The 21,933-nt window shown below is 34.7% G+C and overlaps 1 protein-coding gene across 1 annotated transcript in view; it reads right to left on the minus strand.

Moving 5' to 3' along the window:
* The window catches only part of LOC104162303 (chromosome unknown open reading frame, human C14orf39), a 30,807-nt gene extending 10,230 nt beyond the window's left edge, over positions 1 to 20,577 (minus strand). Inside the window, exons 1-8 of the mRNA XM_009701005.1 lie at positions 20,529 to 20,577; positions 20,145 to 20,201; positions 16,908 to 17,034; positions 11,398 to 11,487; positions 6,678 to 6,865; positions 6,150 to 6,192; positions 5,617 to 5,737; positions 4,314 to 4,408 (exon numbers count right to left, since the gene is read on the minus strand). Of these exons, the coding sequence (XP_009699307.1) occupies positions 4,314 to 4,408; positions 5,617 to 5,737; positions 6,150 to 6,192; positions 6,678 to 6,865; positions 11,398 to 11,487; positions 16,908 to 17,034; positions 20,145 to 20,201; positions 20,529 to 20,577 (770 nt within the window). The remainder of the gene's footprint in view (positions 1 to 4,313; positions 4,409 to 5,616; positions 5,738 to 6,149; positions 6,193 to 6,677; positions 6,866 to 11,397; positions 11,488 to 16,907; positions 17,035 to 20,144; positions 20,202 to 20,528) is intronic.
* Positions 20,578 to 21,933: the final 1,356 nt, after the last annotated feature.

Consider the following 21,933-nt stretch of genomic DNA (forward strand, 5'->3'; position numbering starts at 1 on the left):
CTGCTTAGCGCCTCTGTGCTTCTAGCTACAACATCTGGTTTATAGCTGACTAAACAATGCTATTCAGAACAAATAAAGAACTGAGTCAGTCTTTTTCTTCTTGAAATTTTCCATAAATAAAAATAAGACAAAATGTAGAATGCACTTTATAAGGTAGCGCGGAGTAAAATTAGCAACACTACTAAAAACTACAAAACTAGAAGCACTGGTTAAGATATATGAACCTAACAACACATTAAACGAATATACATGCACAACTGTGATCACATAAAACCATGAATGCACCTCAGTCAAATAACTCTGATGAAAAGGACTATCTTCACCTGTAAATTTACATATACACCTAGTGCTGTGGTGGACTGAGACTTAGCAAACTACATAAACCATATACCACCTAATAAATCAAATAAAAAAAAAAAACAGGAATAATTAAAAATAATTTAAAAATCTGTATTTCTTTCAGTTACTGTAACTGTAGATATTACCCGTATCAAGAATGAGTACTATAGGAAATAAGATCTGTATATGGCTGCTGTATCTTTAAATTCAGATGTAGAGAGTACAAAAACAAGGAGAAACAAAAACAGAGCTAAACATAGAGCCCTGGCTAAAACTGCTTCACTTTGTTCAAGATGGCTTATTTGGCCACTTTACCACAGTCTTCATTCAAAAATGAATTGAACAAAGCTGCTGTTGCTGAGCTCATGAGTTAGATTGACATAAACCATTTTTTTTACAGAACTTAGGGTGCCAAATTGTGTTTTTAAAAGTTCCTGGAGTCAGTTTCCACATGCTTCTGTAGAGCCTAGCAGACAACTCTGTATTTCTAAAAATTCACTCTCCACGAAACAAAGCATTCTTTTACAAGGTATATCTATTCAGAAGAATGTATCGATGGCAGAGTTAAAAACAGGACTCAGAAGCTCTTAAGATATGTATTTTTTAAGGAACACAACCTTCCAAGAGAGCCTGCAGTCAAACTTTATGCATATGTGATACACCTGGTCCCTTCCCTCCTCAAAAACACTACTGGCAAAAAAACCCACACACATCTTCTCTGACATAATTAATAACCATTGAAAGAAAAATCAAACTGCATACTGAAGCTCAGAATAGTCCAAATTGCAGTAACAACAAGAAAGATCAATTGTCTTCTTTCTCTGCTTCATTGTTAGTAGATATCTGAGTAGATAAAAAAACTTTATCTTGATCCATACTGCGAAATAGATAACTTTTTTTTTACAAAGAAAAAAATAGATATTCTTAAGTCAAAATAAAATCACATTTCCTTAGCAGCAGTTTCTTCTTTGTAGCATAATGAAGCCCAAAGATTAATATGACTTTATCTTCACTATAGCAACCAAGTGTATTTGATTATACAAATGAAGAACCATGCTTGCTACTGTGGTATTTACCAGGACTCTCTACTGAAGTCATCTTCAGTATTTTAATCGGCCGCATGCCAGCAAGTCTTTTTGGAAGCAGGACTTTTAATAACTGGCTGCCATAATAACTAGTAACTAATAACTGCCTGTGAGGTTGTGGTCAGCGTAGGGTTGACTCTTTGTACATGTTTACATTTAGAAGTCCAGAAACAACTTTATAAGTATGTTCCCAAGAATTATATTAAAAAGTTTTTTCTTTGATCAGTAAAAACTAATCACTTGTAATGCAAAGATTCCAGAAGAACTGCAATAATCTGCCATGGAATGTCCTTTACAAGAAGTTTTAGCAAAAATCTCTCACTTAGAAAGTAAGATATTTTAGGTATTCAGACATGGAATTAATACATAATCAAATTGGAAAAACAAAACAAAACAAAACAAAAAAACCCCACCAAACAAAACCAGAATTACAGAATAATAGAATTAAAGTGCTCGCAAACATTTTACAAAAGCAGAAAGAATTAACATGATATACGCCAAAGCACAGTTCAAGGTGTCAACCTTTATACGTAATAAATATAACCTCTAATTGAGAAATCAAGACCAGGGCTTCAAAAGAGTTGAGTCCTATTTGGTGTTTGATGAGAACTCTTGATTTGGAAATTTTAACTATGATACTTGTCTGTGTAACTGGTGAACTATGAAAGCCCACTAATCAGAGAAAACAGCTGATATGAGAAGAGGAATCTGGGTTTTGCAGTCAGCCTAATCAATGACTAGCTGACCAGCAATAAGTGACTGGAACTAAAATGTTCCAAGCCTTTTAAAAGAATGGATACCACTGTCATCCTCCTGCCCAAAGGAGAACATATATATCAGCACCTGTTAACTAACTTGCAAGTTGGTCTCTTGTCTCATAGCCCTCTAAAGCATTTCATGGCTATTAATTTGTACATTGTTCTGCTCAGTGCTTTCATTGCTCTGTTTAGTTCTTTCCCTTGATGCTGCTGGTTTCTCTTCACGCCAGTCTGCAACACTTCATGGAGATTCACAGTACAACTCTTTTTTTTTTTCTCTTCTTCTTTTGTGGCAGAAGATGAAGATACCTCCTTTTTCTTCACAAAGCTCTCTTTGCTCAGTAATAACCTTGTAGTGACTGCAGAACAGCTCACAAGACACTACTGCCTTCAATACCCATATTCTGCTGTTATATTTTTGTACATTGCCTTGAGTCTGCAAAATTTTTAATTCATATGACCCATTGCCTTAGCACATTTTCTGTTTGTGTTTTTTTCACAGTGTTTATAGTCATAGATTCAGAACACACCTATTTTTAACATCAGCAGTTACTTAACCAGACATTTCTATACTTTCTAGTGAAGACTTTTTTTTAATACACTAATGCCAAATAGGGATTTTTAAAAACAATTTTTATGCCATTGTCTACAAGCCTTTATGTTATGAGTATCTTTGACATAAATAAGCTTTAAAATTTACTCTAGGAAAAACATATTAATTAATAATCAGGTTATGGTCTTATACCGTATGTTGTATCACATAAATGCATACATGGAGATTAAAAGGCAATGTGAGTTAAGACAGTGTAAAATGTTTACAACCTCTTATAACCATGATGCAAGCCACGGTGCCCAGCAAGAGCACCAAAAAGATCTACTTGTAAGCAATCAAGACACAACTTCAGGTAAAGGTACAAGTACCTGAAGACCCCGTAACACGGAGGTAAACGTACAAATGGCAGGTCTAGCAATGCACCCTATGAATTCCTTTCCATGAGGAGCCTGACAGAGTGCTTACTCCTCCATGCACAGAGCACAGATCTCTACCTTTTATAATAGGTCTTTAATTGGCATTTTGCTTTCTGCAGACTGAACATACATGAGTCTTTTTGAAAATTCAAAGGGAGTGCTTCCCATCTGTTTTTTTACCTAGTCAAAACTAAGCAGATTTCTTGCTTCCCTATGTTTATGAGGTCTTGCCAATTATAAAAAACTTACGTAAGAAGGCAGAATGGGTGTAAAGGCTTAAACCACAAAAAAAAAAAAAAATCATCTGAATAGTTCATAGGTCTGTAAGAAGATATTGAAGACCTAAAATGCACCCTGTGGAAAGGATCTTAGAGATTATTAAAATGACACATTTCTATGGATATGGTCCACTAAATCCCTGTTTAAAGCCCTAAAAAGCTTCTTTTTCAAGCACACTATAATGTAAAATCACTTGGACAAAGTCTTTTGGACTTATTTTCCGTTTAAAATGGATTTTGGTCTAAAAGCATCAGCTCTAAGGATGATGTTTCAACCTTTACAAGAACTCCAGATAAGTGTAAGATAGTCCTGATGGTGATTTTCAGCCATTGTAATTGAGCTCAAATTAAAGTGAGTCCCAGCTGTAAATGACCACTGACTAATTTACTAAGCCATTAATCCTGTCTATGAAACTTTCACTCATGTTTGTTTTTAAGAACTAAATTAAGAGTTAAATTTCTTAAGTAGTTCAGAGCTGAAGACAAATGACACGTGGAACCCAGATTCTTGTTCCCCAAATATGCATTTAGTAGAGCTAATGTATTTTATCTCTGACTGCACAGTCACTGTAGTTGTACTCAAAACTCATGAAACTATTCACATAGATCCATCAGCCGTAGCTGTGAGGAGCAAAGATTTCTACAACATACTTTTGATAGTATGATTCTGGATACATTTACCTTGCAAGAATCAAAATTCACCACCATCTTAACCCCAAGAAATATAAAACTTTTAAAATTACATAATTAAATCACATGACCAGGATTAGAGAAGCTTGCCAGTCATTATTTAGTAACAATTTGTGTTTTGTGGCAGTCTTTGCGTAAATGCTGAGGTAGTACTCTGGATGAAAGCAAGGGAAAGAAAACATTTTTAAGTGTACCTTTCTTTAAACTCCTTTGGCTTCTCTAGACTTTTCCGATTACTTCCTTCAGTCATTTCAGAATTATTTTGATCTTCTGTAGTCTCTTCAAATGTCTTAAAAGATAAAGAACAAATAACATAAAAATCAAAAAACTTGAAAAATTTTAGCTACGTGCTGCAAAAGTTTTCTGAACCTGATGAATCAGTGAAGAGTAGTAGAGTTTTTGTAGCCAAGACAATCTGAAGAAATAACCAGAACAAGGTTAAAGAGACGCAAAATTTTTTGTTGGACCAACTGTAACAACTGGAAAAAACACAGAAGTCTTTGAGCACAGACTCTACATATCTATTCAGAACAAGGAGTTCCTTACATGGTCTCCTTCATAGTTATTAATAAGCTCACCACATCCCTTCTTACTGTATGTTTATACAGCACATACCACATTAGCAACTTCAGTCTATATATATATGAGTGTCAAATAGAATCACAAAATATAAACAGAAAACACCACCTATGCACAATATGCTTCTACCTGCGTAAGGCTGGCTGAAGTGGACAGGGCTGAGAGAGCTGTAAATGGAGTCCTTGATCATCTGGTCCAGAGAGGCAAAAGTGTCCTGATGCAATACTATAAAAACTTACCAAACTCTTCACAAAATTGGCCTATGGGGCTACTCAGGCTTAGGAGAGATCTTTTACCTCCTAGCAGAGGAGCGGGTCAAAATGCTGTCCTGACAAAGTCCTTTTTTGAGAACACTATCCCTTTGGAATCAGTGCTTCTTCTATGCAGTAGAACTGTACTGATCTCCTGTCGAAAATCAGCTAGTTTTACCTCTGAGTACTATTTACCGACATATTTATTTGGAGGCGAGGGGGAAGGAATTTACATTATTCTTGTCGTAAAGCATAATTAAACACATTCATATTAATAAAACCTTAAAAACCAGTAGGACTTGTGAAAGCTGTATACTCAAGCCCTGGAGCTCACTAAGGAATGGCTCTGCTATATTTTGAAGTGTATTCTCTGGCCCTCTTGAGCTAGCATGAAAGTCACCGTGACACAGGGCCTTGAGGGTAATCGTGGTGTAAACTGAGGTCAATAGAAAGCAAGCTTTAAGAGCCTTTACATTCATGGACCCCTCTTCTCTGAGCAAACATATGTGATGCTATAGGAAACATAATTACTAATACTGAAATCATCCTGTTGGTCTGTGCACTTGAAAATACACTACTTCTCATATGTTTCAGAAAATGTAATGGTGGTATATATAACTACACATATAAGATATATTTATATAAAATAAAGTTAAAACATAGTTACCTTTTTTAAATAATTAATTTTCTTTTCTAATTCCTCTGCTTCTTTTTGTAGTTCAATGGATTCTTGTGTAGCAACTGCAGCAAGCTTTAACATTTCCTGTGTTTTTTGCCTCGAAGAAGCACTTTCATGTTATGGAATATAGATTGCAACATTACTTTTTTCAAGCAAGGGATACTATCAGATCCCTGACCTCTCTATGCTATAACTGCAAATGCTACAAGTGCAGAAAGCTCTGACAAATCTACATTTCCTAGACAAATCTTCAAATCTAACTTCAGTTAGGCTTCTCCTCTTTAATGAAGCATTTTGACAGATATGTCATTAAGCAAAATTTTATTTTCTTTCCTCAAAATGCTCCCATAAATTTAAACTGAAGATTATTATTGGACCTTCCATTTTCTCACAAAGAAATACTAATGCTGCCACTCTAAACATAAAAACATAAATAATTACTATTTCTAATAGAAAGTTGTGAAAGGGAAATGTAAACTTTCTTCCCTGTCAACTGCATAAACACTACAAATCAAGGATACATCTGTAAAGCCCAGTCATTTAGGGTTTTAAAAGGAACAGGCTCTGCAGAAATAAAATTTAATTTCAGATCGTTAATGCACAAATATGATTTTCTTTACAAATACAAGATATCTTAATTGATCAGGAGTACTTATCTTTAATTAGTATACATAACTGAAACAGCAGTATAACAGAGAGTAATGCCATTAAAAACAGCACTAAAAAATACATGAAAAATAAATTAAAATTTTGAGAGGCTAGTTCTAAAGTAATTTGAGGACTTTTTGCCCCAAGAAGCCTAATGGCAAACCTCTCCCCATTACATTCATGGGTTGGAGGAAGGAGTATTAGTACGTATACTCTAAATTTTTGTTCAAAGTCTCTGTTTGATACAGATGTTTTCCTAAAAATGGTGTAACAAAATGAAGACCTTTTTATTAGCTTAAGAGAAACTGTAAAACATTAATTAGAGGATTTCTGTACACCACTTCTAATGTGCAGTGCACTACCAATAGGCTATACTGTAAAAGCATTGATAATAGTAGTACCCAGAATATCCAAACAAGCATCTTCTTTCAATTTATATTTTTCGGACTGTTTCAAAACTCTGTTTTGGATTTCTTCCAGTTCTTTCTTTTTTTTGTAGTACTCCTGTGCAAGAGCAGTTTCTGCATATTTTTCACGGTGTTGCTTCAAAATCTCTTTATACTGGGTTATGTAATCCTGATACATTTTCCTATAAAAACACAGGTAATTTAATTTTTTTCACATGAAGCTACTGTTTATAAGAAAAAAAAAACTATTAATTTATGGCATCAGCTCAATTAGACTTGTTGCTGTCCTGGAAAAAAGTCAGATTATATTTAATATACCACTACATGGCTCTATTTTTTATATTCCAGCTATTTTCAAGGAACGCTATGCTGTATGCAACAAAGAATATACTCATGATGTAAAAAACAGTCAAATCTCATTGTTCTGAAAGGAATGTAGACCATACCATATTCAAAGGCAGCCCTGGCAGATGACAAATATTTTTTCCTTGTGTAACTATCAGGAAACTCACTGCAGGCCAAATTCTCTGTTCGTGTATATTGGCACAACTCCACCAGTTTCAGTGGAGCTGTATCAAACTTACAGTAAAAGAGAATTTGGCTTAGCATCCCATATTTAGAGCAGCCTGATGTATCACTGGACTAAGAGCTGCCTCCAAGGAGATGCTGAGTAATCTGTGTCTGACTCAGGGAAGCCTTAAACACACACATTAATCACACTAAAACAGTAGGACTAGTCATGCTTAAGGTTAAACAAACACTTAAATGTTTAATTGGCCAAGAGCCAGAATGCTCAGCTTCTTGTAGGACTGCCCTCTAAATTAATGTTACACCAATATAATTTCACTGGCATAATATGAGTACATAGCTACAAATTATTAAACTAGGTAGCATCAATTAATGTTCATGACATTTTTAAAACTTTAAATCAACTTTTGAAAAAACTGCACTATAAAAACAAATAAATACCATAACAAGTCATAGGATGTAACTCATCAAATAAAGCTGAAACTTGATCAATATTACGTTTGGAAAGAAGAGAAAGAGGAGTGCTGTTGCACAGAATAGCCATCCTCTTGTGTTAAATCAATGACAGTGACTACACTGAAAAATACTTTTTTTTTTTTTCAGGTTTTCTCACTCAGGCAAGGAATTTACAGGATATATTGCTAATGACAGATCAAATATTCAACTATCTCATTGAGATGAGGCTTTTATTACACCAATAATGCTGCTAGGCACAACTTTTATTACAGGGAATTTCCAGTACAAAAGTAGTATCTTTTGGGAAAGCTGAATAATTACCAATGTAATCAAGGAACTAGCTCTAGTTTTTAATGTCACACACAGGTAATCTAAGTATAGACCTGCAGGAAGTCTGTATTTCCTACATAGACAAGAGTTAACTCTTAATAGTTCTTCAGATAATGAATAATAACAACCAGTGCCCAGTAACTGTATCTCTCTCTGCATTTGAAAGTAAAAGCTTAATAATAGCTTAAAATTAAATTAAAATATGTCTTTTTTTTTTTTTTGAATGTTGGTATTCTACGCCCCTTATTCCTGAAAAGATAAATTTAGGCATATGCAAAATACTTAACAAGAGTTTGATGGTATTTATGCAGATGGCATATGTTTATAAAGAGATACAGCTACAGACATCCAGCATGTATCATTAATCCAGACTAGTCATTTAACTGAGAAAGACTTATTACATAAAGTTGCTTGTTATTAGAATAAGCCAATATAAAATCACAGAAGGTGAAGGAAATGTCATGATCGAGGAAAAGGTTATGTGAACAATAGAGAGAGGCATATTTTAAAATATTAAGTTATTAGCACACCTGTAGATTTGCCAGAAATGCTTTTATGAAAGAAATTGTGGTGCATAATAGCAACTAAAGCCAGAGAACCACCTGTTTACCTGCACCATGAACAAAGCCTACATTAAGGAACAGCTCTGACTGCTTGCAAAGTATACAGTATTCCTCTTTAAAGAATACATTTTACCTCCAACTCCTATTAATCGTTCAAATGCAGCATGATTGAAAGGCAGACACTCCTGGCTGCCCACTGGCTGGCCCAGGCAACAGAAGAGAGAAAAAATTGTGTCCAAATTCAATAGTAGATGCTTCTGTTCTTACAAAAGGAAAGCAAAAGTCACAGGAAAAGGAAACTAAGATCTTAATTTTCAAATAAAACTACATTCCAGGCACTAGTTCCTGTTAAATTCACTGAAGTTCAATACCCCTGTTTAGAGGAAAGAAGATGTAGATCAACACTGTAAAACCAAGGAACTGACATTTCCCAAACTTCATGTAGAAAATTACATTAATCTATTTGTTTTTCTACAGAGGTGCTCTTGGGAATCTCTGTTTCTTGATTTACTGAATATTTGTGTCTACTGTACAAAATTTCTCAGGTATGAAAGATGGAAAATATTCAGTTCTATTTAATTTAATAGATGCTACAAACAGTAACTGAGCAACAAAGAAATTTGTTGATATACAATAAGAATGTATTACAAATCAATTTTAAAAATATAAATATTTCAAGCTTCTGAAAATAACCCTCAAACTTTATATTATTTTCCAAATATGCATCTTCCACAGATCAATATTTATGGCCATATATAGTATAGTGTAGTAGTCTTGAGAAATTGTCATTATTTTTAATATCTTTCCTAAGTAATTCACATCGTCCAGCTCACACAGTTAAACATAGGCTATTTAGAATTCAGCACTGTTCACATTAAAGTCATTAGAAAAGGTTTTAATCTAATGACAACGGGAAAAGCACAGCACCCACAAAGCCCCTGAACATAACGTAGATAGCTATTTGTTCCTCTTTCCTTCTTCATATCACTTATTTTCAGGATGAACTTCTAGTTCATATAAGGGTTCTTATATGTTCTTGAAACCAATAATAACAAAAAAATGTTGGATGTTTTTAAAACCTCCATAATAAGCACCCAATTAAATGCAAACTGATCTGTCCGTCTTTTTAAAACTTACTCCCATCTAAAGCAGTATGTCCTCAGTGCACTCAAATGTCAGGCCAAAAAGCACATTCAGCACATAAAGTTCTAAATGTACTTATTTTTCTTCCTAATTTAAATATTTAGAATTTGCTGAATGCACATCTTGCTGATTTGAATATATATCAAATGCTTTGGTACAGAGGGACTATATTTGAGAGACCACTTTTGTAAAATACATTAATTAAATTTATTTTATGATTTATAGTCATGATGTCTTATAATTAAGGTCAGGAAAACAGATCAAACACTTTCATGTTGGAATTGAAACTAGTTATCTAAAGAAGCAATTTAAAAGTAATGCTTCTTTGGCTTGTCAGCTCAAATTAGTGAAAGCCAAAATGGCTTAATCATATGCTCATAGAAAGCCAATTTAGCCTTATTTTTCACCAAATATAGAGCTCTGAACAGGAAGAAGACAGCTAAGCTACTAACAGAGTTAATTAAAGGCTATTGGGCATGCTATTTCTGCTGTCTTGGACAACTGGCAAAAAGAACACTTGCAAAAGAATTAAGGCCAACATTTTCAATTACCTAAAGTTACCCCTCTAAACTGGTGTTTAGATATCTAGATGGGTCTGCCATGATTTTTTCACCACAGGGATAACCAACCTCTTCCCCTTCACAAGCACATCAGTAAAGGTGAGCAACCTCTCTAAAATGAAGATAGGTTTTACTGATCTGAGTGTTAAATAGAACTTCAAAAGGTTAACTTGGCACACTGCATTTTGAACGTTTCAGTGAAAATCTTCAGGGACTGTTCTTTATTCCATTGAATGTAGGCAGCTACATTGCACTACTAATCATTTCTTATGATGTAGAATCTTATTAATGAAGATGAAACAACTGAAATACCACTTACTGAACAGAATTGAATTTGCAATTAATACTGACAAGAATCTTACCCACAACTGGTCTTAAACCAGTTTTAGACCAGGCTTTCCTGAGCCACTCACCCTACTTTTCAGGATCTAATATTGAATTTGCATGCTTTGTGGTTATTTTGAAGAATATACAGCAGTATACAAAAACTTGATTTGTATATTCTAATAATCATATGCAATTTATATTCACAAATAAAGAAAAGCATAGAATTATCTGAATACTTCTCATTGTTATCTTATTTAGTCTATATTTGAATTTAAAGGCTTCGGTTCAATTAAATGATGCTTCTGAAAAAAACATAAAACCTGTGTATTTTCAAAATAGTCTTCCCACACCTGAATATCTGAAACTACTGAAGTCACAGTATACATGAAGACAGGTCATAATAATGGTCAAAAAAATCATTCATAGATAAAACATTATGTATGCTTTTGTAAATATGTTCTGATATTTCATATTGCTGCCAAAACCAAAACATTCATTGCCTTTATTTCTTGGGCTTTTCTTGAAATTGTAGGCAATTGAAAAATGTTCTGAAAAATTATAATAGGCATTTGGAAAGCAATTGAACTTGAAGAAGTCATATTTCACCCTATTCCATTGGTAACTACAAAATAACATATTACCTCATAATAATGTAAATTGGAAATTCTTTTAATTACTCAGTCACTTACATTATCCTGAAAAGTTTGCAATAACTTTTTGACGCAGACTGCACTATCTTTGCTGATCAGTTTAGACAGATTAATAAGTCTTACTGCTAGAAACCTCATCTCACATGGCCATAGATACCTCTCATTTTCTGTAGCTTCCTGTAAAGATTCAAGTTCATTTTTCAAATATTCTTCATGCTTGCTAAGAATTACATAGGTGGGCTTCCAGCTGTGGAGAAAGTGAAAAAAAAGCATGCATATAAGTGGTCTTCATAATAAAAAGCCACTCAGAAATGAAGATGTCAAGTTACTTTACCTAGCTTACTAGAACAAATAATTTACTTAATGTTTTGAAAGTCAAACATAAATGGGTTTAGTACAGCAAGCTTTTATAGGTATACATTTGTTTTCTTAAGACTTTAAAGCTGCAAATTCAAGAATATATATATATAGGATTAACAAAGATTATAAAGCACTTTTTAAAGAATAAATAGAGTGAGCTTCACAAATTTTTGGAGACTAATGCTAAGCAATTAGGCACCTAAATCCACGTATTACGTACTCAGAACAGCACCATCAGTAAATCCTTTAGGTATGTACTTCTTGTTGGAGACGCACACAGTTTTGTTCTTATCGATATCACCAGCACCTATCTCATACCTAAATGCAAGCAGCAGTCACAAACTCAGAATGTCCATTCGCTAAGCAAGTTCTGCTCAGAAAATAGCCAGAAAGCGATGCTGCCCTTCAGTACAATAGCCCAGGCACTGGGAGCACTGACCTGGCAGTTTGGAGTCACAGGTCCGCATACCACCTCTTACTGACCAGATTTGAACTCAAATTCTGTCCCTACAGGAAAGCATGCTAGCTAATAATTAATAATAAATTAATGACAGATGAGAACTGAACTTCAGTTGCTGTCAAGCAACATTCTTTTCTACCTCTAAGTCATCATCCACATATATTTTCATATTTCATGCAGTCGGTATCTGGCTATATAGTATGCTTACATTCTTAAATGTTAAATTCTGGAAAGCTGTCTCCAGACAAGAGGTGCTGAGTGGCTCATACTCAGCTTATAACTAGATTCCTCTCTAGCAAACTGATGGAGCCACAGTCTGTAATGCTTAGCCTGGATCTCCTCTCATGCGGCTCCCATATGGCCCTGAAACACAATTAATCCATTTTTTGTTTTTCTTCTCATTTCAGGAGCTTCCTATAACCTAAGAGCTATAATGCAGACCACTGAAGTGATTTTCTTACAGCAGGATGCTGTAGATTGTGCTGAAAGCACAGCAACTTCAGGGAATACATGAAGGACTTATGACTAGTAAACTAAGAGTACTTTCTCAACATCCAGGTATTAGAGATGCCTCTTCCTTGGATGTGGAAACTCTAGAAAAAGAGGTAGATAAACTTTCTAATTTAAGTGAAATTCCAATGTGATCTTTAGGAGAGACATATAATGGATCTTTAAAAAGAAAGTAACCTGCCTGGAAAAAGATGGTGGAAGGAGCATGAGCCATCCAGGCCTGGATGTCTCCTACCCTCCTAGCTGAGGTAACAGCTACCAGAAAAGACATTTTCACAGAAAGTTGTAATTGAACAAATGGCCAGGATGTTGCTCAGTTAAAGATGGTAAGAAGCAAATTCAGAAACCTCTGGTACATATTAAGATACTAATGGTCATATTAAGATACTACTCCAAACAGTGAGTAGTATCTTAATAAGACTCAACAGACACCAAATTGTTGTGAGGTGAGGGAAAGAAGAGAAAAATTACTTAAGTCTACTCAGCTAAATAGGCTTATGTGCTACTGACAAATGCTCTGCTCATTCAGAGAGGATAACCTCTGTAATGCCAGGTTGTCAACAGACAACTTCTGAGATGCTGGGAGCTGAGATTCAGATGATGGCCAAATCATCTGAACAGACTGGGCTAGAGTAGGACAGAGATCTTATTTCCAATGAAAAAAAGTCACATGCTCCCTCCAAGGGAACCTTCTATAGAAAAAATCAGCAAACCCTCTCTCTAGTCAGGGCTTAAAGTGATCTATAAATTCGGCTTTTGTCCAGAATACAAGCTACCCTAAGGCGACATAAATACTTACAATGAAGTTTGTCTAAGTGGACATCTGTCTGAGTATCTGTCCTAGGAGATGTACACACAAAACACAATTTTAGGAGCACATACATAGATACTATCAGAGCTAAACACTGAAGAAATAGAAGAAGGAAAAATCCGTAAGGACTGAAGACACTAAGTGATCCTGGAACAGCAGAGATACATTTAAAGAGTTACATCGACAAGGAAGAGGGGAGAAACGGCAATACCAAACAAGATTGCAGTTCAACAAAGCAAGTGATTCATTACTGGACAGGTGAGAGCAACTGAGGATGTATGGTTCACTTTGCACGGCATATTCATGAGTAGGGTAAGTAAAGCATATTTTTGGATGTGAGTATGCCCTATGGTTCAAAACTGGAGGGTCTGTAGCATGCAATCACACAAGATATGAATGTGCATTTGGACAATCACTCCAAAGGTGGAAGAAAATAGGGGCTTCAGTAACAGCTAACTTAATGCAATTTACATCAAGGAAATAAATAAAGAACAAAGACTTGACAATTAATTTGCTGAACTGAAGTCCAATAACCTTGAACTCCAGGTGGTGAGACAACTCAACATATAATCAACATTTATAACAGCAGTAAAGTTTGTCAACAAAAAAGCTGAATGAGAAATTGCAGCATTCGTTCAGGAAATTTAGCACTATTGGCACAAATTGTTTTACACCACTGATAATGAAAAATGTAATTACAAAATCCTACTTCACCATACCTACTGCAAATTCAGCAGAAAGCTGAATTTTTAATGGGTAAGATTCGTACAAAAGTAGAAACTAACATACTTATATAAAAATGTACTGGTACACAAACACTGTGATCTTCTACTCAGAAAAATCCATGCCTTTCTTTGGAGGGAAAAAAAAAAAGCTATCAAAAAGTCATAGAGCTTTTATTAATCAAAGTACAAACAATGTTGTGCGTTACATTTTGTGTTCACATCTATTCTGCAGACAAGCAAAAAACACATAGTACAAAAACACTGGTTTGTAAACACAAGGCATACAAGATTCGAGTAGCTCATCTACTATTTTACTAAATTCATCACTGTTTCACAAAGGTTCTTGGCAGCTATCACATTTATTTGTCCTTCCTTTCATCAGCTAGGGTATAAAAAAATCTTTATCCACACTAATTTGAAAGCAATAAAAACATCCTGTAGTTTAGCTAGTGGGACAAGACAACAATTTACTTTCCAAATTAGCAACATTCTGAGTTCACCTGCCTTTTTTTTATTTCCATGAAATCTCACCATTCTTGAAGCAAATTTTAAAAATAGAAGAGAAACAATAAAATTGGAAGAAGTTCCATCAGCAGTATTTCACCACTTCTTATTGTTCTGCGATCAACATTTCTAGTTTGAATCATTCAAGAAACTAAATATTAGAAAAAAGTAATCACTTGTCTAAAAATACGTGTTTCATTTTGGTCATTTTGTGCTTTCAGTTCCTTGTTATATGACTAATACTGATTTCTTTAGAAAACATAGTAGTATCCCAATACATCTGTCTCACATATTATATTTTCTGTAGACTTGCTGAACATAAGAATCCTGTATTTAGTTCAAAGTCTTGAAATATGCTTCAATATACTTATGTCTAGCAATCCAGACAAAAAGTTGTTCCTTTGAGAGCTCTACTGAGCAGCACTGGCAATTAGTCAACTATGAGGGCAATTGTGAAATACTTGAATTTACAAAATCAACATTAGAATCATGTGCAGTATATATGGAGTATCAGCTAGAACAAATTTTAAAAGTTTAAGATGATTCTACTGCGTAAGTGCTTTAATTGTCTCATCTTATAGCTAGGGCTTGTTTATTGCAATTTTCAGTATGTCGTTAAATGACATTTTCAATAATTTAAGACACAAAGTCTCTACTCTTCTGCAAGCATTGTCCTTCTATGAATACAAGTATTCATTAATGAGTCACTTCTCATTTTCAGTCTCTTTACACTAATGCCATTAATTATTCTTTGCAGGACCTGAGCCAAAACTCATTGAATTCAATGATTAAAATTTAGATCAGATCCTTAGTTTTACCCTTAATTTTTTATTTCTTTATTTGTATCACTTGTTTGTGATTTGCAAATAGATTTGCAACTTCAAAAGATATCTCAGGAAGTAGTGTGAATGGTTTCAGAAACTTACAGAAGTGTTCATTTTATACTGCATTGGAGGCAAGAATTTAATGTAAAGGAAAACTGGAATTTTCTTGTCAGGGTCAAATCTCTTCCTAACTCCTTTTATCGTAAAGCTACAAATCATTATGGTATGGCAATTGATTCAAATGGTTCACCACTATGCCCACTTCATTCACTAATGATTCCATTCTTTCTTCTCTTTTCAGATAGTTCAAAATAAACCTAGAAAGGACCCTGATATTAACTTTACTTCTCTTTCTATTCTTAGAAACACTCACAATCTCCATCCACATCCTAAAAAAAATATTTCATATATATGTTATAGATATTTTTATTCAATTACTTATCTTCAGGTACAGAATTGCAAGAAAACAAAACAGATAGAATTTGCTAACAAATCATCACTTCAACTGCCAAGGAACTAGACAGATTGTGGAGAGATGAACGCTGCAATGAAAAGACAGGATTACATCATCTGGATCAAACTCTCTGTATTGTCAAACACAGATTTGCCTTTTTAGCTACCCTTGCAAACACCTGAGATTTTAATTTTTTAAAATTAGACATTCCACGTCAGTAAGAAAAAACTCCTTGTAGCCAAATTCTTGCTTGAGAAACTTCTAATTACTGAGATCCAAAAGTGATCTGAATTTAAAACTTGCACTAATAATGTGACAGAAAAAATTCTATAAAGAAAACTGTGAACTGCAGCCCACTGCATTCATGAAAACAGGGTGCCTAGAAGAACGATTTTGCAGTCGGCAATAAAAATTATACCAAAATCTGCTAGTAGAAGTCTACACATATCTGCATGTAGAGGCAGTTATGACATATCTTCAGAGAGAATATGAAACATGTTGTGAATAAAGAATAGAAAGATGCTTCAATTTCAGGAAGCCAAATTCAGAATTAAATGAAGAACATAATGGAGCGTTACTGTCACTGATAGTTATTAACTATTTTTAGTTTGAAAAAAAAAAACTTTTTTTGAACAGCATTCTTAATAATGTTCAAATTTGACAGAACTCAGATGCATCCAAATATAGAAAAATTATGTTTCTGTTACCTTACTACTTGAATACTTTAGCGTGATCAGTATAAGAATACTTATACTGTGATCTCTGAAAACTGTTGATTCTAATAAAAACCTAAAACGAACTTAAATGTAGCCTGTTTTTCTGTAATTTACTTTTTCATAGGATGGGTAATACTGCAATTTTTGTACCTGATGATTTGCAGCTTGAAAAAAGCAGGAGAATACTGAAGTTTTCTTTAACATCACTCCTGTCAGCACACACACAGATATTTTCACACAGCTTCCTCACTGACTTTCTTTATGCCACCCATAACTCTAAGTTCAGGCTATTGTTATACTTACGCATTACAGCTCTCCTTACTACTCTCATTTTGCTTGCGCAAATCAGCAATTGCATCGTTGCTGTTATTTATATTCTCCTGCAACCTAGCGATTTCATTATTTTTTTCCGTGATTTTTACATTATACACTGAAATTAAAAATAAATAAAAAAAGTAAGCATGTATTTTCATCATATCTATGAAATACAAAGTCTACATTCAGAATGATTAAAAAAATCTTCCAAAATACTTCATCTTGATAGTGTCAGATGAGTGGACAGCCTGCAATTAAGCAAAGCAACAACAAAGCGAGTCAAAAACTTGGGGAGTTTCAGCTGTGGGGCAAGTACCTTAATTATCATCTAATATTCTAAGACTGACTTCAGAAGAAAAAAATTATTTGTGCTGTTTCTGCATCCCAGGCTGTATAAAACAGAAGTAACTATTAGCGGTAGAAAGCAAAGCACTCTTAACAGTTAGAGCTGACCCTTTTTCTTTTTTTTCTTTTTTTCTTTGCAGTCCACAGCGTCTGCAGTTACTAGAAGTCGTATACACAGAAACCAGGGTATAAGCCACTTTGCCCTCAGTAATGCTTGCAACTGGGGAGGTTGACTGAAGTACAAAAGTTGCTTGAGATAAAGGTCTCTTTCAAACATTTGTTTTCTTTTACAGAAGTCCAGAAACACAAATGTTTTGAATGGGAAAGCTGACCACAAGAAGGGAAAAATAAAAATATCACTAAAGGCATGTAAGTAAATTATTAATAGAAACAGGAATAGAGAAATTAAAATAAAAAAGGAATTTACTCAAGGTGAGAAAGTGTAATGTATTGATAAATTAATATAGGAGACAGGTTCATTAATGAAAAAATGCATTATAATGACAAATCCTCAAGCATTGTATTTGCAAATATTCTTAAGGTAGATTCTTAATTCTGCCTTTTCTAACAGCAGACAGCTGATAACATTTTCTGAATGAGAGGTTAGTAGAGAATCATATTGTTGAACATGATCAGTGTTCTCTTTCACAAGTAAAAGCTGTGAGAGCTATCGTGTATACTCACATTGCAATGCAATGAGCACAACTAGGTACACATTTTTTTTTCTCGCTGCTGTTTATTTCTTAATTTTTCATGCAAGGTTTCAGATTTATTAGTGCCCATTCATCCCTTGCCGTCACTGCTGCCCTGATGCGCTATATGCCAAAGTTGGTGGCCCTAAACGGAACTCAGTCACAGACATACTGCCCTTCTCATCTACTTAACCGGGAAGGGCGTCTTAGTTATGCAAGACGTGTCTTGAGTTGTTCAAATTACTGCTCTAGAACTTCATGTCATCCTGAAGTTTGGGTCCAGTTTTGCAGTACTTGCTATGTATTCACTTCCAACACCAGCTGCATTTATACCAGAAAAAAACACTTTTCAGAGAGAAACATCAGTCAGGAAAAAGCAAAAGATTCTCAATGCATTTTAATATCTTGAGTTATCCTGAATACCTTCAATATCTTAATATTTCCAGTATCTTAAGTCAGTAACTTGCCTTTATTTAGCATGAAGCATAACTATTGGACAACTGACATATGGTTCATTTCTGTAGGAAAACAAGGTGTATGTGGAAGTATCCTTCAGATGACATTTTGAGATTCACCAAGGCACAACACAACTGTATTAACAAAATACCTATTACATAAGGAAAACTATACACTTAATATTTAATTTAGTATTTTCTCTGGATGAGCACTTCTGTGACAACTGTGAGTTGTTCTACTCACCCTTTGCTTTCGCAAGGACTTTGTGGATGAGATCCATCTCACCTGACTTTACCATGCAGGCACCTGCTTCAGAACTAGACACCCATGGCTACAGCTACACTCAGCAGAGACAAGCAGACATTTTTTAAAACTTACTATATCTAACCTACTTCAAACTCTTTCTTCAGGATTAGACAAATCACACCCTAAAAGTGCCTATTTCCCTCCACTGGTTATAAAGGGACTCTAGCCAAAAAGCCTGATGAATCTCACACTGAAAGTCCGAGGCTGAATGCTACAACTGTTCCTCTGCCAAGTAATACGCACACAGAGATGAAACTAAATCAGTGGAACTATTTCTGGGTAAGTTTTTTAAATATTTAACCCAAACTTTAAAAAGTCTGAGTCTTGGTTGTGAGTTCACACATATCTACGTATCTCTGAACTGAACATGCAAATAGCTATGCCATGTTACTACACAGCCTTTGGATTTTCCCTAAAAGCATGCTCATTTACCGTAAGCTTGCACAGATGTTAAGAAAAACCTCAACTCTAAGGTTCAATTATGTGCCTGAAGAGTTAAAAGAGAATTCCAGGTGTACCAGATTCAGTGTTATAGATGTTTTAATGTTTAAGATGCTTCAATTTAATATCTATAATTTTCTTAATTAATAAGGATTTGCTTGGACATATCAGTCAAGATTATTAGAAACCTTGCCATCAAGAGGAACATCAATTAGACCAGAATTCTCTCATATTCTTTTTCCTGAAGGTTATGAGCTTCAATATCTACCTATGAAGTACCAGCGATGAGCACAGATGTCCTCAGATTGTCTAAATGTTTCTCTACCACAACCATTCTTGTGAGTGAGTGATTCCACATGGTAGCATGGTAAAAAAAAAAATCAGTCCAGACCTAAGTCCATAATATTATGCTGTCTGTAAGTCCTGGGGGAAAAGAATTTGATGTGGAGCAAGACTTTCTCGTTGCATTTACTGTTCTGAATTTCAAATAAAATTACCAGCTGCTTGATTGCAAAAAAGAAGAACCCAGCTTGAGTAGGTAGTAGCAACTGAGAGAACTTTCATTATTTTAAGAAAACAGAGAGAAGGAGCAGTGAGGCAGAGGTCCAAATCTGGAAAGAACAAAAAACATGAAGAAAGAAAGGGAGGCAAGTGGCAGATGAATTGAGCAAACACAGCTGAATCAAAGAACTGCCAGTGACTGTGAGGAGCTACAGAGTAAGAGCAGGAAATGGCGCAGCACGAAACTGGCTGTCCATGAGACAGCTGAACAGCATTAGCTAAAAGTCGCAGGCAAAAGCAAAGTCTGCTAGGGAGAATGAGCAAGTATTGATGGCGAAAGATGAGGTAGGGTGAAAGCAGGACACGGGACAGCTTTCATTATTAGGCTTGCTTCCGCCCCTGAAACACAGAACATGTCTCAGGACTAATGAAACAAAAGCAGTGTGTTCAATGTCTAATAAAATGATAATTTATCACTACTTACAATTTATCTGTTGATTCACATGTTCCTTAGCATAAGTTGTTTGTTCTAGCTGGAAAACTAAGAAGAGAATAAACACTTTTTCATATGCACACACATATATATATGAGTTGAGCTGTGAAACAAATGTATGTTGTGCAGCATTAATTGCACAAACACTGATTAAAAAAGATTCTAACAAAATATCTAAATAGTAATTATACTGTTAAATAGCTGTTAGCACCCCTCTCCGTAACCTCACAGCTAACAAAACATTATGTAGGCAAACATCAAAACCTTAATCTTATAAATTTATTTGAAGTTAGTATAACTGTTTAAAGCAGAAGACATCACTATATGTACCGCATTAGTAATTATTAATTTTAAAATATATGTTAAACGACCTACCAAACTCGAGCAGAAGTTTGTCTAAGTTGCTCAAAAGCCTGTCACTCATTGCGTAAACTACAAAAGAAGAAAGCAATTCAAGGATTTACACAGTCAAAAGCTTTATTGATACAATAAACAAGCCAAAATTGCAAGACAATACCATACATTTATTTAAGATAAAAGGAAAAAAAAAAGTTTTAACTGCATTTGAATTAGTATCTAAGCCACTTTAACGGAACCAAATTTCTCACTGATAGTGGTAATGGACTCATTGAAAGTCTAAACCACAGTTAGGGAAAAAGGAGGTATATCGTTAGGTAAAGTTTTGTTCCTGGAGCAGTTCTATCTTTGAGAGACATGAAGAATGCAAAAAAAGATGCTCATCACCTCAGGGGGGTTGGACTAGATGACCTCTAAAGGTCCCTTCCAGCCCAAATGATTCTATGATTCTGTGTACAAAATGTGTAGCCTCTACTCCAGCTGGTTTACTAAGCCTATTGACTGCAACGCTGGTAACGGGAAAGCTACTTATCCATTCTGTACACTCCTCCCGTATTAATTGCAAAGTACATTTAAATCAGAAGGTATATGCATAAGTATGATTAAAGACAGAACTCATATACAATGGAAAGCAGATCATTACAAATTTATTCTTCTGTTTGTATAGCGCTGCTATGTGCAGAAATTCAGCTAGGGGGTTTTAAAACAGTTTGGGAGTCATGTGGTCTTCTAAAAAGGATGCAATCACCATTTTATCAGAACATACTGAATACAGCTAGTTCGCTCAGACACACTCAACATTAAGCAAAGTTATCTGATACTTAGCTGTCTCACAATGGCTTCCCCATACCCTTAGTACTGCATAAGAAGTAAAGCCACGACAAATTGGTGATGAGGATGAGATCCTAATCCAGGATAAAGTGGAATAGAAAACAACTACAGAATTTAACTAAAGTGGCATTAAGGCTACATACTGCAGCACTGAGACTGTGGAATCAAGAGGGGGTGGAGGGAGCATTTAAAATGCTGGATGTTTGACAGAAATGAATTTGCCTAATAGTTAAGTGAGGATCAGAACACCTAATCCAAGTGACTGGATTAGTATAGGCTGTGATAAAAACTGAGAAAGAGATAATAGTTTTACCAAATGTATTTAAAAGCTTGGAACCCTAGTTCCTAGTGCCTGGAAACACTGAAGATAACGAACAAAACATTCTCTGAAAATATTAAGAAAAATATTGAGAAATACAACCTCAAGCCACAAGTCAATGCAGAATATTTTTGCTTTTACATGACGTGAAAGAAAAGCCTAAATAATTCCTTTGGATGTTAAAATTAGTTTGGAGCATATATCAAAAATCTGTTCCCTAGAAACAGTTTAACAATGTTTGTTAGTTGTTTCCCTGACAGTTCCCAGAAAAAC

This window comes from Cariama cristata, unplaced genomic scaffold (assembly GCF_000690535.1).
Source record: "Cariama cristata isolate BGI_N322 unplaced genomic scaffold, ASM69053v1 scaffold6440, whole genome shotgun sequence".
Lineage (NCBI taxonomy): Eukaryota > Metazoa > Chordata > Aves > Cariamiformes > Cariamidae > Cariama > Cariama cristata.